The 17406-nt window shown below is 37.0% G+C and overlaps 1 protein-coding gene across 2 annotated transcripts in view; it reads right to left on the bottom strand.

The window, feature by feature from the left end:
- LOC107749251 (complement C3-like) overlaps positions 1-17406 on the bottom strand; it is a 67332-nt gene that overhangs the window by 8465 nt on the left and 41461 nt on the right. Inside the window, exons 25-40 of one of the 2 annotated variants that reach the window (XM_016564348.1) lie at positions 17267-17342; positions 16958-17117; positions 15914-16009; positions 14705-14861; positions 14073-14236; positions 13816-13974; positions 13540-13599; positions 13366-13456; positions 13191-13227; positions 12639-12729; positions 12412-12501; positions 11843-11948; positions 9822-9911; positions 9524-9604; positions 3875-3958; positions 1332-1467 (exon numbers count right to left, since the gene is read on the bottom strand). In XM_016564348.1, the coding sequence (XP_016419834.1) occupies positions 1332-1467; positions 3875-3958; positions 9524-9604; positions 9822-9911; positions 11843-11948; positions 12412-12501; positions 12639-12729; positions 13191-13227; positions 13366-13456; positions 13540-13599; positions 13816-13974; positions 14073-14236; positions 14705-14861; positions 15914-16009; positions 16958-17117; positions 17267-17342 (1678 nt within the window). Of the gene's footprint in view, positions 1-1331; positions 1468-3874; positions 3959-9523; positions 9605-9821; positions 9912-11842; positions 11949-12411; positions 12502-12638; positions 12730-13190; positions 13237-13365; positions 13457-13539; positions 13600-13815; positions 13975-14072; positions 14237-14704; positions 14862-15913; positions 16010-16957; positions 17118-17266; positions 17343-17406 lie in introns of both variants that reach the window. The other variant, XM_016564347.1, reaches the window with a different exon arrangement.

Here is a 17406-nt window from a genome sequence, read left to right as displayed (position 1 = left end):
ATATATATATATATATTTTTTTTTTTTTTATGATGCATTATGCATTCATTATGCCTTAAGAATACCCTTCGAATATATTATAAATATGGGCTTCATAGAAAGTGTTACCAAAATTTTTGTTTTCATGATGATTTTAATAGATTTTTTAAAAATATTTAATAGACATCCCATTTCACCTGAACAAAACATGTATTTTAATAACAGGTCAAAATGCGTTTACTGGGGTCTTCTTATATGGTTTTCTTGTCACAATTTTTTCTTGGCTTAATGCATAATGCTTACGTCATGCTGACTTTGTTTTAGTGGACATATATTAATATTTTAAAACAAAACAGCTTTTATTTTTTGTCTTTTGATAAATATTAAAGTTCACTTATTTTAATATTTATTTTTCTAAGAATTACAGCCTTGAACTCTGTACTCACACTAGGCACAGTTGCCTTGAACCAAGCCCGAGCGTGATTATCCCCCCTCCCCACTCCCCCACTGGCCTGCACGCACACTTGCACTAAACATTCTGGGCCGGAGCACACTTATGTCATATACAAGATAACAGGGAGAAAACCATTTCGCTAATAGACTGCCTAATAAATTTATTATTTATGCCTTGCAGCGATTTTCACTAGCATGTATCACAGGATCATAACAGCGGCAGCTGACGTTAATAAAAGAATTTGCAGCTTTACTCGCAAACTACAATTCCTGTTCATCAATAAGGTGAGAACCAGACCCATTAAAAACCTAAATATACTTGACTGATTAAGTTAATTGAAATGTGTACTGTAGTAGAAGTAATAGAATATGTTTGCAGTCGCAATGATGACAGTAGCGCACAAAAAATAGTAGCTGTTCCGTACTCCGGCGCAGTAAGCGATCACACTACATGTGTACCGTGCTCGAGCCCAAATGAACCGTGCTCTGGCCCACCTCTTCCAAGCGAGCCAGGGATGGCTAAACGAACCGCGCCCGGGCACGGTACGGAGCGATCACACTACTCAAACGAACCGAGCTTTGGGGGTCAAACGCACTTGGGCACAGTTCAGATCACCTAGTGTGAGTAGACCCTTCCTTTTTCCCTTCAATCTCTGGGCAGTTACACCACCGAGACATTTTTGACTTCAAACCCCACATAAATAATCAAAATTACTTAAACTCAGAAAATACATTCACCATAGCAGATTTTTATTCAAGTCATTTTTGTATTAATTGTATTGCTTAATTTATTTAAGTTTATTCAAGTCTTAATTTATCTAAGTGTATGAATAACACTTTAAATGCATAAACCTCAGGCAAATCCTGCTCTCTTGAAAAAAAACAGAGTGGACACCTACCTTCCACCGAGCTTTGGTAGGTCAACAGATCTGCCCATGATGAGGTATGACTTGCCTACTTCCAATCCTAAATGTTCTCTGCAACTGGGACGAGCCAAAAATGGTCTCACTTTACCTTCAACATTATCATCGGTGCCTGCAGGACAGAACAGCGTTTAGGAAACAATTCCACTGCAATGCAATTTAGCCTTCTGTAGAGCATTAATCAGGGGTTAAAGCAAAAAAAAAAAATCCTGAGCCTGAACTTTTTTCCGGGGCGGGGTGGGGGAGGGTTGAACTCTGCGGACACATATACAGAGGGTTTTGTCTTCAGCTAATTTTTACAAGCAGTATAACCAAAACTGAGTGTATAGGGTAATAGTCAGTTTTAGTACCATTTTAATATGAAATAGATTATCAAAATTAAGACAACACAAAGAACATAATATGTTCAGGAATTTATTATTATTAACATAATTTAAGGAAAAATAATAAAGCTACTGTTTAATGTCAAAAACAAACAATAAATAAAATTAGCAGCACTATGCACTTTTTGTTTGCATAAACATTAAAATACTAATATGAAAAATGATGGCCGGATTTTAAACGATCAAAAAATCTTGGTTTGGTGACTTACAACATAACATGTTATATACTAGATATATACTAGACCAAAAATAAATAAATAAATACATAAATAAATAAATAACATTTTTTAATGATAAACCTCACATTTCAGTCTTTAACTCATTTTAAGAGAAGGATCAAAATCATAAATTATAGGCATTTTAGTGTTGAGATTTTTAGAATGAACATTAGCTTGTTTTCCATCTATAGGTTAAGATTTACAACAAAAAATCGATCTGATTTTCGCATTGGTCTGAACAAAAAAGACAGACGGGCTGAAAGAAAATGTAACTCCACTTTCCGACAGCAGGTGGCGCTGATAGAACAGCAGAAATAGAGCAGTTTCCCTGGTAACCGCTGTTATCAAAGCAGTACTGTGCTTTTAAACACTGCTTTATTAGGCATTACACGGAGGGAAAATGAAAAGCAAATATCATAGAAATTTTTCTGAAGACCCCTTATGCATTAATATAATTAATTAATACATTTTTTCATTTAATTTCTTTAAGCACTCTGTCTTCATTCATGTTTTCACATAAAACAAAACCTACGCTGCATGTTGGCCTGCGTGAGACTTTTAATTTTGCTTAATGCTGAGCAGTATTTATCTCAAGTTTTACCACATATTTATAGAGTAATCCTATAGAGTAAAAAGATAAAGTTATTTAGTCGAGCAAATTTGAGCAGAGTGATTTTTCTTTTGCAAGCTGTTCTCACTTTCAGACCAAATGCACGGTTCTGACACATACATCAGATTTTCTAAGTTTACGTTCATTTAATTTTGTATTTTTATTTACTTAGTTAAAACTGTGCTTATGAGGACACTCGCCAAAATGGGCATTTTGACTTAATTTTTTGTGTATTTGGCCATTCAAGCCAGTGCTTGAAGTGGAAAAAAAGAAGTGCCGGTATATGAAAAGAATAATTTACTGCCATCTGGACGCAAGTCACTATTCTCTCCACCATGATGAAATTGTCTGTTTTTTCTCTGTTTTGAACTTATTACTTATTACTAATGCATTCCCTTACTGGAATCTTGAACTTTCTAGAAGTTTACCGGTTTCAAATGACCTCCTGGGTAGTGTGCTTTATAGTGTAATTTCTAATCACGCAGACACTGACTCTTTGACTCAGTACCGCCAACATGTCAGAAGTGCCGGTACGCACGAAAAAGTGCCAGTACGCTAAAGACTAAAATATTGAAGTGCCAGTACTGTGTACTGGTGTGTACCGGCCCACTTCAAGCACTGAGTTCAAGCGCTATAAGACGAAAAGTGAACTCCGTTTTGTGCTCTGTCAGAGATGCGGCTCCCTGTGCCCCCTGGCCTCCCACACAGAAAACAGTGCTGAAGTACAGAATTTAGTTCTCTTTCATGATTTCTTGCGCTTGAACGGCTTACAATCTTTTGAATGCTTAAATTGGCAAAACTTAAAAAAAAATTAATTTCCTACACCAGCTACCAAAAGGCTTGCCGTATCTGCCTATTTCTTCTATCCATTTATTTTTAAGTCCTTTATCAATTAGGACGTCTTGCCCAGGCTTCATAATCTTTTACTTTCCATCCTACCGACTGTGTCCCCGCTCCGGTATCTATGCTTAGTAGGACTCGGTTGCAGCTGGATCTCAACCCCACTTTTTCCAAGACCCGCCCCATTCTACATCTGACTGACTAGTAACGTTTGGTTGAAAGTGAAAGCTGTATTCCTCTCATACTATTGGTAGGTGAACTCATGAACTCGAACATGATATCAACAAGATTTTAAAAGTAGAACTATCTTTTTTTTTTTTCTGCAGCCAAACGACGCACGCCGGAGATCCGGCACGGTGCCGGAAAAACTTTAAGCCCTGATTAATGGAGAAGAACAACTGCATTTAACAGGAATCAGACACATTTCAAATGAATTTCATGATCTGCGAAGGGAATAATGAACTTTACCTTCTTTCAGCACCTGCGTCACATTCATGTAATAGGTATCAGAGTCCTGTGTCTGATTCGTCTTCAACACTGTGACTTTATAAACTGTTGAACATACATGTTATATTGTTAATGGCATAACTTATTAGACTGGATTTCAGTGGTCATGTTTCAAGTCAAACTTTTTTTTTTAAATTGCATTTACAGCAGGGTTAATGGAATAGTTCACTCAAATAAGCAAATTGTCATCATTTAGACCCTCATGTTGTTCCACACCTGTATAACTTTCTTTCTTCAGCACAACAAAATGGGGAAAAAATATATTTTATGGGAAAAAAGATATTTCCCACAAAAGAAAAAAAAAGAAAAAGAAAATAAAAGAAAAAAATTAATAAAAAACTCACTGATTCTATTGCAGGGGTTCTTGAGTTAACAGCTCACTGGAAGGGTTTAACAATGATTTAAAAGTAAAATGTGTCTCTCTTCCTCACACAAAAGGCTTCAGGAGACTTGGTATACAATGCACAAGTCATGTGATCTCCCAGATAGCACAGATACGTCTGCAAGATGTCTGTTAAAGATCGCTTCATCTGGAAAGCATCAGCGGTGTATAAACATCTGTTAAACGTCTTTAAGATGCCACTTTTACAGGCATTGTAAATCATAAACATCTTAAAGACATCTAATAAACGTCTATTTGACATCTGATAGGAAACGGCCTATAGACGCCCACAAAAGAAAAAAAAAGAAAAAGAAAATAAAAGAAAAAAATTAATAAAAAACTCACTGATTCTATTGCAGGGGTTCTTGAGTTAACAGCTCACTGGAAGGGTTTAACAATGATTTAAAAGTAAAATGTGTCTCTCTTCCTCACACAAAAGGCTTCAGGAGACTTGGTATACAATGCACAAGTCATGTGATCTCCCAGATAGCACAGATACGTCTGCAAGATGTCTGTTAAAGATCGCTTCATCTGGAAAGCATCAGCGGTGTATAAACATCTGTTAAACGTCTTTAAGATGCCACTTTTACAGGCATTGTAAATCATAAACATCTTAAAGACATCTAATAAACGTCTATTTGACATCTGATAGGAAACGGCCTATAGACGTATTGCAGATGAGCAAACACTCTAAAAAATACATCTTGCAGATGTCAAATAGACATCTCCGTGATGTACGTGTGCTATCAGGGCTACTTTTATGATATGTTTAGCATTTTTGGAGATTAACAGACATGGTATATAAAAGAGAACGTGTCACATCTGTTTTGGAAAAAAAAATTTTGAGCAACAAGATGTTCTCAAGATGGTCATATTTTGGACCACTGCTACACCACAATAAAGGATGCTTATTGCTCCGTCCCCAGAGCAGTTTTAGGACTCTCTGACCACTGCCTGGTTCATCTTCTCCCAACATACAGGCAAAAACTTAAATCTGCTAAGCCTGTAGTAAGGACTGTAAAGAGATGAGCCAATGAAATCTGCTGCCAAAACTGACATCAAAAAACTACAGCGGATAGTTTCTTTACTCTTTACTCTTTACCTCATGAACAGTTAAATGCTCTCCCCACTGTGCAGTAAAACACGTGGAATACCCCAACTATCCATACTTATATTTATTATGTGTATGTTATTTATTTAATCATTCATGTACTTTCCACATTTCTTTGCATAAGTAGTATATAGCACATTTGTACATACAATTTACTGTCTACTGTCTTTTTGTCTATTGTGCATTGTTTTTAAATATTTAATTTTACTCACTTATTTTTATTTTGTTATCTGTGTCTTGTCACTTGCTATCCTGTCTGTGCACTGGAAGCCTCTGTCACCAAGACAAATTCCCTGTGTGTGTGAACACACTTGGCCATAAAACTCTTTCTGATTCTGATTCATTGTGCTGACTACTTTGGTTGTGCACCTGATTTTTGTTATTTTTGGATGTGCAAGCTTTATACACTGCTCAAAAAATTAAGGGAACATGTAATCATCACAGTAAAAGTTAGGCCTGGGACACACTAGATGTTAACCGATTTTAAAACCATGAAAAATTACAGACATGAAGACAGTTTCAACCGATTTTCAGCCTTATAATCCTCTGAACGCGCACACTAGATAATTCAACCAGGCCACAAGACCACACACTTGTTGACTGTAGGAACGATTTCACAGTGACACAAGATCTCACAGAGACTTGCGAGATCAAACGTGATTAGAGAAGAAAAACACATGGAGGACAATCAGCGTTGTCAGTTGGCTCTCCTGGCACGCGTTCTGTTGTACAGTGGAAAACAAAATAGAAAATAAAAAGAATATGGGTGATGTTCTTTCTCAGTACTCTACTTCCGTGGCATGTTTGTGGCTGCCAAGTTTCAGCTATAGAAGCACGCAACATCCAGTGGGTGATGCTTGCTCACTCTCACTGGCTATCCTTTCTACAATCAACAAGTGTGGGGTCTTGCGGTCTGGTCGAATCGTCTAGTGTGCACGATGAAATTCATGCAAGTTCGATCAGCCTGTATTTTCTATTTTTAGCTTTGACTTTTGATGTGATTTTGAATCCAGCCCACAGTGGGTTGATGATTTTGGTTTCCACAGACCATTGTCACATTATCTTGTTTTAAACAAATTACACAATTTACAGAAGTAAATATTTTCAACTTGAATATTTTGTTCATTGAGATCCTATGTGTGATTTAAGTGTTACCTTTGTGTACAATTGTTCACACTATGAAAAGAGCAAACAACAGGATCATGTAGGTTTAGAATAGGGTTGCACGGTATACAGGTACTGGATTTCGCTACTTGATACGGTTGTATCAATATGTCCCAGATGATTCAGATGAATCAGTAGTGTTCACTGCAAAGCCAAATGACATCCAGCTCCCCCTCTCTGGACATAATGAGTGGAGTTATGTTTTTTGATAGGGTTATGGTAGTGTTAGGGTGTGGTTGAGTGGTAACTCCACCCATTACATCCAGCGAGGGGGAGCTGGATCAAGCTCCACCCATTGGCTCTGCATTGAGCATGTTGCTGCAATGTCACCAGCACTGAAGCGGAACTAAACTAGACTACAGATAGAGAGCAGATGCAGTGCATGCAAGAGGGTGAAATGTTCAGCAGCTTCTTTCTAATTCGTTCATTATCGACACTGAGTACGAGTCTAGATTGGGTTAGGTGCGTGCATAGGAAGTAAGTGAATATTGTCTGTATTTCCTATTATTGTTGAGAGATTGGCTGTTTATTCTTGAGTTATGATAGTAGCCGATTAGCAGTTCAGTGTCAATTCAGTGTATTGTTTGATGTGAGATGCTTATATGTATATGTTTTACATTATATTATTGACGAATGTACATGTTTTTGATGGTATTTGCTAGGGATGTCCCGAGCCGATCTCAAAGATCGGGAACGATCAAGTGTTTTTTTTTACTGATCGTATCGGCTATCCTAAACCCGATCCTTATTTTACGTCAGCTGTAATGCCAGTGACATGCAGTAGGAGGCGGTATGCACCTTTAAGTAGACAACTCTGTATACATTGCATTGATTTTGTAATAACTTTAATGTACTTGAATTGTGCACCAAACACTAGGAATATATACAGTAAGTATCGGATCAGGAATCGGTATCGGCAGATACTCAATATTCAATGACTCGGATCGGATCGGGAGCACAAAAAACCTGATCAGGCCATCCCTAGTATTTGCTGACGCATAAAGATCAGCCACTTGTCACATGCTTAAGGCTGCAAAAGTGCCGTGATGCAGCATTCATGTGTGTTGATGACATCCTCTCGTGGAGATGTAGAGCATTCTCGCGTTATGATGCTCAGTGCACGTTGCTGTTATTATATTCAGACTGTACACTGTTTCGTTTTTTAAATGTTTATTTGTGGAGCATGTACGTGCATATTAAGTTTATTTCCTCTTGTATTTGTTTCAGAACCACACATGTACAGCCATCAAGTTCTTCATTAATTAAGATATCATCTAGATTTTGCCAAGTGCCTCTCTTCAATTACAAGCCATCTCACTCATTCCTGACTGACTGAGTCAGGATACTATGCATCCTGGCCAGTAGCAGCAGCAGTGAAAGTGCTGCTGGACGCACCATCAGTGAGCACAGGACCGCGCTGAAGCCATCTACAGTGAAGCCATCTATGACGTCAAGGCTGTAATGTGATTGGTTATTAAGGCACACGTGATCCAAGTTGACCGTTATGCTTTCTCCAATAGTAAGTAATACAGACCCTCTCATCTCCCTATATTTAGACAATCTCTGATTAAAAACAAGAGAAGAAAAAATGTGCATACATGACGCGCGAAAACCAGTGAGGTCTGTTCTAGCGAGTCGCACACGTTTGAGTGTCTGTGTTCAATGTATCTGATGCGCACTTTTGTAACGATCACTCATTCATTTATCGTTTATCGTGTCCGCAGCTGTCCATGTACGCATCCGAACTGGAGTATAACAGAGGCTTATAAACTGGTATTCTGACACCGCAGGCTTCATGCTTTCTAACCATATGTTGCAATTATTCTACTTACTGTACATATAAAATACAATAAGTTTGCAAAAGAGCTGTGTGCGTGCGCACATTTGAATAATGTCGGGCTGTAAACGGGTTCGGGCTTTTAAAAAGCTGTCAATCAAAATGTACTTGTCGGGCTCGGGCCGAATTCTGTCGGGCCTAACTTTTAAGGCCCGATTACAGCTCTACTCCCATGTGTATTTGTGTAAGCGCTCTGTGAAGAGGAACAAAGGTTTGTATTTACGATGTTTTTGCAGCGTTGAGCACTGTAGCCAATCAAGCTACAATGTCTGTTGAGCTGGTGAACGTAATGGCCAATCAGATGTGTTTAAGTTGGAAACGCTGGAGTTTGTTTAGAGCGAGCTCATAGAGTTCAAGTTTGCTAATCTTTTCACTATATAAAAAAAACAACAACAACACAACTGGAGTTTTCGCTCAGTCAGTAGGTGGTGGTGCTGAGTGATTATAATATGAATGATCTTTGCTCACTTTCTGTATATAATATAAAGTTTATGGATTTAAACCTTATTTAAATGATGGATTAAATCCAAAACTGTGATGATTGACAGTGATAACCATGATTGATTATGATAACCATAATCCATGCTATGGATGGGACAAAAAACCTGATACTGTATGTCAAAATAGATCTGTACATTAAGTATTGGAGTGTAAATGCAAACGAACTGATCTGCTACTTGTTTTATGAAATGTATTACTTTTTATAGGAATATTGCACTTTTTGTATAATTCAATTATAGTTCACTAATAATAATAATAATAATAATAATAACTATTTTAATTGTACCAGTTCAGTTTTACTGAGTATGGAGCACTGAAAATTGCTGTTTATATAGTTGAGCTTGAAATCAAGCAACACATTTGTTACTGCAGAGTTTGATGCAGTGTTCTTAATAAAACAGTTTTTAATTTAGTTATTTTTTTATTTTAATGTATTTGTCATGGTATGGATTTAATATTGATATAAAGGTATTAGATTCTGGTATACCAAAGCCAAAATTGTGGTATTGAGCCAACCCCAGTTTAGAACAGCATCAGGGTGAGTAAATAATGAATCTTAAACTCTGAAAGTATAACAGTAATGACAAATTAACACACAGAACTGAATGCATTTACCATAATCCATGCGAGTTTCACATGATGTATTATAACGTAGATTTTCGTCAACTTTGTTTTTCTTCTGGTAAGTGCAGTTTTCTGTATTCAGAGAAGTTCATGTTTTTACGCACACATATACAGTACACTTGTAATCACACACATGCTTGCAAAAATTGTTTCCTCATTCATACACAAGAACAAAACAAAACAAAAAAGCAATCATAAGTGAACATTTAAAATTACAAGTGGACTGCAGGAAACCAGATAAAATAATGCAACAGTACAGGATACGGTCTGTATATGGGAGTGATAATACCTTCAGCACACTGGCACAGGTCTCCTTTACACAGTCTGTATAGAGCACCATCTGTCCTTTCAGGGTGGTAGAACTTTGTACAGCGTGCATCTGAAACACACACACACACACACACAAGTTAAATACAGGGAGGTCAATTAATTAAATATGCTACTGTGATAATTTCATGATATGCAAATTAATTAATCTCAACAAATATAACAATGTCTGCTGAGAAAACCCCACAAATAAAGATACATTTGAAGACATTACTGTAGCAAATGAGATAAACACTGGTCAAACCGTGTTATTGCAGGCCCTTATATTAGCTCATAAGAGATCAAATGACTGACAATAAAAAAATTATCGACAAATATTTTTGTTGTTGAACAATGTTGTTGACTTTGTTTCAGTCGTCGATGTCACCGACATTGGTTGTTATTTAATACATAGTTTGTGAAAAGTCTGTGTAGTGTAAATCACTTATTATTTGGGGTGTAACGGTACACGTATTTGCACCGAAAATTTTCGGTACAGGTCTTTCGGTTCGGTACGCATGTGTACCGAACAAATACAGCATTGTTTTAAACACTGTACGATCGGAAATTAATTGGAAACTACCAGATTTATATATTGTTACTTTTGATAAGAAACAAAGTCTCATATTTCAAATTATGTCCTTTTTTCAGGAAATTCAAACAATAAATGCCGTTTTGACACTCTTTGATGTGGAGTGACCGATCGCTGTATAAACGCCTCAGTTCAAATGGCAGTGCGATTATCCCTTCCTCTTTACTACTAGATTTAACGTGAAATAAACATGAATGAACGTCTCATGCCTCATGCAGTCACTCAATCAGTGTTTCAACCGTGGAAAAAGCAGCAAAAAACAGCCTGTAAACAAAATCTCAGGTAGCATTCCATTTACCTCAGGCTCAGTGAGCTCGTTAGTGCGCTATAAATGAAGTCTAGAAAAGAGCATTTTGCGAAATATTAGACAATATACTCATTATATTTTACTTTACCTGTTAGTGATGTCTTAATTATTTAATTTTAAATAAATCTCTTATGAAACGAGTCATGAGAGGCACTGTGTAAATGAATATATTTCAACAACAAATATAATTTTTATAATTTAGAAGTTAATTTAAAAACTACATTATGTGCAATTTACATGTTTGCATACATTTTTTTTAAGTTGAGTGTTGCCTGTTGTGGCGAGGGGGCCGTGGTTCAGAGAGGTCTGCACCGGGAGAGAGAGGCAGGAGACGAGCGGTGCGTAAGTAGGTCAAGTGCAAATGATAATCACCTGTGTCTCGTTTCAGTAATTGGTGTGGAGAGACCAGATAAAAGGGGCCACCTGGAGCATGGAAGGCAGAGAGAGACTGACTGGGAACGTGAGCCACCCGGGAAACCGGGCTACTGGAGCAAAGCATATATAGAACCTTCTGAGTTATTGATGGAGAGTTTGAATGCGCAGTGAGCGCCTTGTTCTGTTGTATTTACTGAGTAACTTAAATAAACACTCGCGTCCCAGTCCGCCGACCCTGTCTTCTTCCTTCCTCCCTCTTGAACCATATCACACCTGTTATATTTAAATGTAAGTTTGGGCTCTGTTGTTAACTGTAACATTAGTAGGCCTAATGTAAAGGGCTCACTATAGTTTAGAGCATAAGCCGAGGGAGATTTTTATCCCTAAGAAAATTGTAATTATAACTGAGTTTATTTAAAGAAAGAGCAATTTCTTCAGTAAACTACTGTTTAAAAAAAAAAAAAAAGCTTTCCCCCCTGCTGTACTGAAACTGTACAGAACCATGACATCAAAACCGAGATACCTACCGAACCGTCATGTTTGTGTACCGTTACACCCCTACTTATTATGTAATATATGTACATGATTAAATGTGTTCATTTTTAGTCCATTCTTTTTAATAATTAATGACAATAAATGAACATGTTACTTTAAAAGCTCTCAAATTAACCAAAACAAAGTGTGTGTGCGTGTGTGTGTGTGTGCGCACGCACTTGCACTAATAAATCACCTGGTGAGTAATATTCATATATTGTGACTGCAGCAGCTTGTAGCAGACCCACATTATACAGCTTCTGCATTCTGAAGGAAATTACTTCTTTCTCTTTATGAGAAACCTATTTAGACAAAAACATATTATATTAAATATCATATTGAACACTGTAAGCTGCCCACATAAATATTTGCACCAGTGACAAATAATAATAATAATAATAATAAAGTAAAAATAACATTTAAAACCATTTGTGTAGCCAAAAATATATATAAATATGAATTGTGATTTGTGTTTCTATCTTGTATTTATTTAACAATCTATATCTTTACACTGCAAAGACAGGGTTTTAACTGACAACCTATGTCAGTCATAGGTTAGATCTCTATATTTTACATTTTGCATTTAATTCTCTCCTGTTTAAAATGTCATTTGAAATATGATTCTGATATGCAGTCTGCAATGTACACAAAAGGTGAATATGCAATGACATGGAACCACGTGGCCTTATAGGATACACATGGTTTCCAGATTGAAAGAAAATGTATCTGTTTTTGACATCATTGGGCAACACAGTTTGCTGATACCTTATCTAAGTAGAGGATGAGGGATCCTCGCTCTGACAGCACTTTATTCATTTCATATTTCTGAATGTATCTCTCCTTCCCTGAAGACAACTGAGGGCAAGAAAATAAGAAAACAAAAACCTCAATACATGACATGATCAAAATGCTTTATGTCCTGTCAGCAGATGAGTGTTAGATTCCTCTTCTATATACAGAAACATAACTGCATCAGTTTATCATCACAATACCTGTTTAAGATCACTTTCTTCAACTTCAAATCCAGTCGGTAAGCCAATGTCCAGAATAGTCATGGTGGCATCAGTTTTATCATCTTTGTAGCTGTGAAGATGGAGATCAAGAGCAGATTTTAATAACTGGTTTTGTAGTTTTGCTCCATCTTCTCTGTGTTTAAAGCTGTTTTCACACTAGAGCTTTTGGTGTGAACCCGAGTCAGTTTGACCTCAGAATTATTATATTGTAGTAACTCAGAGCTGCTCATCTCCGAATAAACTCTTTTTAAAGTGAGTTACATCTGTGTCAGAACACACTAAAAAGTAAGTCTCTTTTGGAGTCATTATGTAGTCACATGGTAACCAGCACTCATGATCAAGACACAAACATACAAACATAGTGAGAAAGGAAAACTCAGGCTATTAAGATTTTTCATTAATAGAAAAAATGTTAATTAAAATAATTGACAAAAAAAAAAAAAAAAAATTCAATGAGCACATAATGATGAAATGCAAATAAAATGGTTTCTTGACATAATAATAAACTTATTAGGATATTGGTTCACATACTAGAAATCCATAGTGAGCTTGTAACTTGCAACGGCTCCTTGTTTAGCTAAAAAAAACAAACAAACATGGTGGTAATTAAAATCAAAAAGCAGCACATAATGAAGTGTTTTGGAGGTTTTATTTTAGCTCTGACTGTATGGAAAGTGCCACAGAAAGGGCATGAACTCATTCTTACCTTCATTGTCTTTCTCCATTTTAACAGTCAGATCAAAGAAAGTACAGTCAGATTTCTTCTCAACAGGTCTGGCGTAGTACAGCGTCAGAACCTGAAAACAGCAGCACGTCTCAGATTAGATGTTCACAAGCTTTAATCTTGCTGTTGACTGTATAAACGCTCATGAACACTCACTGAGAGAGTGGCTGTTCCAGTTCCTTTAGCAGTTACATTGAACTCCTGGTTAATGTCCACCTGTTGAGTGAATGCAGATGTACTCGAGTCATCAGAATAATCAAATCCATGATATAACAGAGATACCTGAAGATTTCACTGACCAAACACGAGACTATTGATGTAGGCAATTAAAAATGATGGATGACTAACAACAAAACTCCCATTATCCAAGAAAAACTTTCAACTGACATGAACGGCAAACAGTTTGAATCTAGTAGATGAGTTACTCCTCACCCTGCCTGATCGTGTAAGATGTGCATTATTTCTTTTGATAGCCCATTTGACATGTTTGCTTTTTCTTGCCATTGACAGCTCCACGTCCAGATTGAAGTTTTGCCGGTCCTTCACCTGCGTGCGATACTCTGCCACGGCCTGGAACACCATGATGGTCGCCTAGAAAAGACAGAAAAGCATTCAAATCCTGTCCTGCAGTGTCAGTCCTGCACTTGTTCTGCTGTTCATCACAGTCAAATGATGAGGTGTTAGTGTACCTGTGTGGTGCCAGATCCTCCATAGTGAGACTGCTGTCTGTTCAGCCAGTGCACTGCTTCTCCTGCTTTATCAAAGTCTTTGTCCTTCACAAGCGCCAGCACAGCATAAGCCGTCGCCTCTAGTGAGTGATGATGCTTTCCAGGGACAGTCCAAGACCGACCGGCTGTTTCAAACACAACAAAGGATTATTAAGGGGCAGCTGTGGCCTAATGGTTAGAGAGTCGGACATGTAACCTGAAGGTTGCAGGTTTGAGTCTCAGTACCATCAGGAATTGTAGGTGGTGGAAGTTAATGAACAGCACTCTCTTCCACCTTCAATACCCACGTGTGAGTTGCACTTGAGCCCCTAGTTGTTCCCTGGGCGCTTTGGCAAAAATGGCTGCCCACTGCTCCGTGTGTGTGTGTGTGTGTGTGTGTGTGTGTGAACTTGGATGGGATAAATGCAGAGCACAAAGTCTGAATATGGGTCACCATAAAAACTATTTGTGCTTATGTTCCCTCTCTATTCATTCGATTAGTTACTGATACCAACTAACAACATTACACAACAAAATGTTGCTTTCATTCCTCTTGGACTTGTTTTATGTTGCATGTTGTACAAAACACAACTGTTTTTAATGACTTGACTGACCTTTTAGTTGGGAGGAGCATTTCATCAAGATGTCTTTATTGAGTTTGTTGGCATTGGCCATGGCGTAGGACGTCAATGCAACAGCGTAAGGATTGGTCAGCTGTGGAAGCCGACCTTCCAAGAAGACAACAGCGTTCCTGATACTTTCCTGCAGACTCTATAAAAGTGTGTAATATTAAAACCAATAATAAAAGAAAAAAAAATCAACTGTTAATTTATAAATCAATCCCTGCAAACAAGCCTGCACTGGCCCTTTACGGGCTGCCAGCGCAGGGACCCTGATAATTTGCTCATTGGCAAAACGTTGGCCCCTTAGCACTGGCCCCGCACGGTCAGCACATTTGCACATTTGTTATAGCAAAAGTTGTGAGAAAAAACTGATCTGATGGTTACTTATTGATGATTCAGTCATCATGTAGTGTCCTGACTCACTGATGTCATCCTCAGGCTGATCTCTGAGAACATTATTTAGATTTAATAATTTCACTGTATAGTAGCCCAAAAATACCACTGCATGAAATTTTGTCCTGCTTCAATATTTTGAATGTTTTTAAGTCATTATGCAGAAATTATTTGGACAGGATTATGTAGACTCACACAGATATCAATATTCAGTGTATGAACCTCAACAATGGTGACAATCAACGGAAAAGCTTGTTTTCTGATGTTCACAGTTGATCTGAATATTTTGTTGACTCACCATTGTCGAGGTTCATACGCTGAATCTTAATATCTGTGTGAATCTACACGATCTCATCCAAATAATATCTGCATAAAGACTTAATGTTCAAAATATTAAAGCAGGACAAAATTTCATGCAGTTATAATCTATGTTTACTATAATGTGAAATAATTAAATTTAAATAACACCCTCAGTGATCAAGCTGTTGGTGAAATCATGCTACTATGTGGTGATTCAATCATCAGATCAGTTTTTCTTCTTACAATTTTTGCTATAACAAACGTGCTTCAGAAACACATAGTTACAGCAGACAGAGAAAAACTCAAATTAAAAAGTCAAGGGTCAGGAACCCAACTAAAGCAAGCATTTACCTCCATAATGGTGACTTCAAACTTTATTATTTTCAATAAAACGGCGCTAAGGCTTCCTGTAGGCTAAGCGAGGTCTGGCTGTGCGGGGCCAGTGCAGTGCAGGCTTGTTTGCAGGGATGTTTTTGGTAAATACAATGGCGAAAGAGGTGTACTTACACCTACTGCTTTAGCACAGATCTCTCTGCCCTCTTGCATAGCAATCACGACAAAGGCCGTCAGAGAGGCATTAGCATCTTTGCCCTGTACGCCACCCTGGAATAAAGCACAAATAAACAAAATATCACTAAAATGTGTTTTCCTATTGAATTAACAAATGTAACTTGCTACACACAAATACATAGTGCAATGAAAAATATATATAATGATAATAAAAAAAAAACGCAGTAGGATATTCTGCATCTATCATTGGCTGCACGATGTCGAGTTTCGTGATTGGCCGTAATACCTGCAGGTTACAGCCAGAGGACATACTTCTCTATCTTCTCTGAGCATCCTATTGATCAACAGAGCAGTATGCTTCTGCTAAATTAACTGGGATGTAAATTTACTGAGATTTTGGCAGAAAATAATAGATGTGATAACAGAATGGATAAAGCTGTGTTTACATGTCTGAAATGATCCAGGTTTAATTTATTACTGTAAACTGCTTGCATTTCCATTAATGAGACACATATTGAGTGAGTATCATAACCTTGTTTGATGAAGCAGGTTGTGAGAAAGAGGGAGAGATCAACATTTAATACTCTTTGAAGTAGACTGTGTAGCCCTTTACTGAAATATATCGCAGTAATTGTTAGACCTACAGGGAAAATATAAGCAAAGTTTTTTTTTTTTTAATAAATAATAAAAATTATAATTGCGAAATGTTGATTTTTTTTCTAAATAATGAAAATGCATGACGATCACATGGTGTTCAAATTTACTTGATTTACTATCATCGTGTAAACATCTGTCCTGTGAAATGGCTTATTCAGTGCCATATTAAAAATATATAAATAAATAGAATGCAATTTTTATGACCCTCTTTAAAAAAAAATAAGACAAACGTTGCAAATTCTATAAGGGTTTAGCAAACATTAATTTCATCTTACACATTAACTGTAGGTCACTGTTATTACTTAATGCAGTTTTACTGATAGTTGCCATTCCTGTTTTCTTCCACAGATGAGTTTAAATACAGTCTGTCATAGTGACATTTACCACCATCTCTCCATGAAATACAGCTGAATCCTCTCTAAAGGAGCCGTCTGGCATTTGTTTGTGGAGAACCAGCCACTTGAGGGCGCTGCAGAGCACATTATCATCTATAGTGACAAGGTTAGTAGCCATGCTGAAGACTTTGGCCACATATGCTGTCAACCTTCAACAGACAGAAACAAATGAAAATTAGTTACAAGTAATAACTTGCTACCAATAATATTCAAAGATAATAATGATAATAAATTATTACAGAAGAAACTGAGACTGAAAATAAATCAAAACAAATAAAACTGATTGAAATTAAAATACCATGTGCTGCTCGGTCTGTGTCTCCATGCAGCATAGGATCCATCTGATTTACGGTAACCCAGCTGCCGCTGATAACCTTAATACAAAAAAAAGATAAATAAATAATATTTATTTGTTTATTATATATATATATATATATA

The sequence above is a fragment of the Sinocyclocheilus rhinocerous genome, unplaced genomic scaffold (assembly GCF_001515625.1).
Source record: "Sinocyclocheilus rhinocerous isolate Xijiao unplaced genomic scaffold, SAMN03320098_v1.1 scaffold1341, whole genome shotgun sequence".
Lineage (NCBI taxonomy): Eukaryota > Metazoa > Chordata > Actinopteri > Cypriniformes > Cyprinidae > Sinocyclocheilus > Sinocyclocheilus rhinocerous.
Note: the sequence above shows the minus strand (reverse complement) of the source record. Positions and strands in the feature narration are given on the sequence as shown.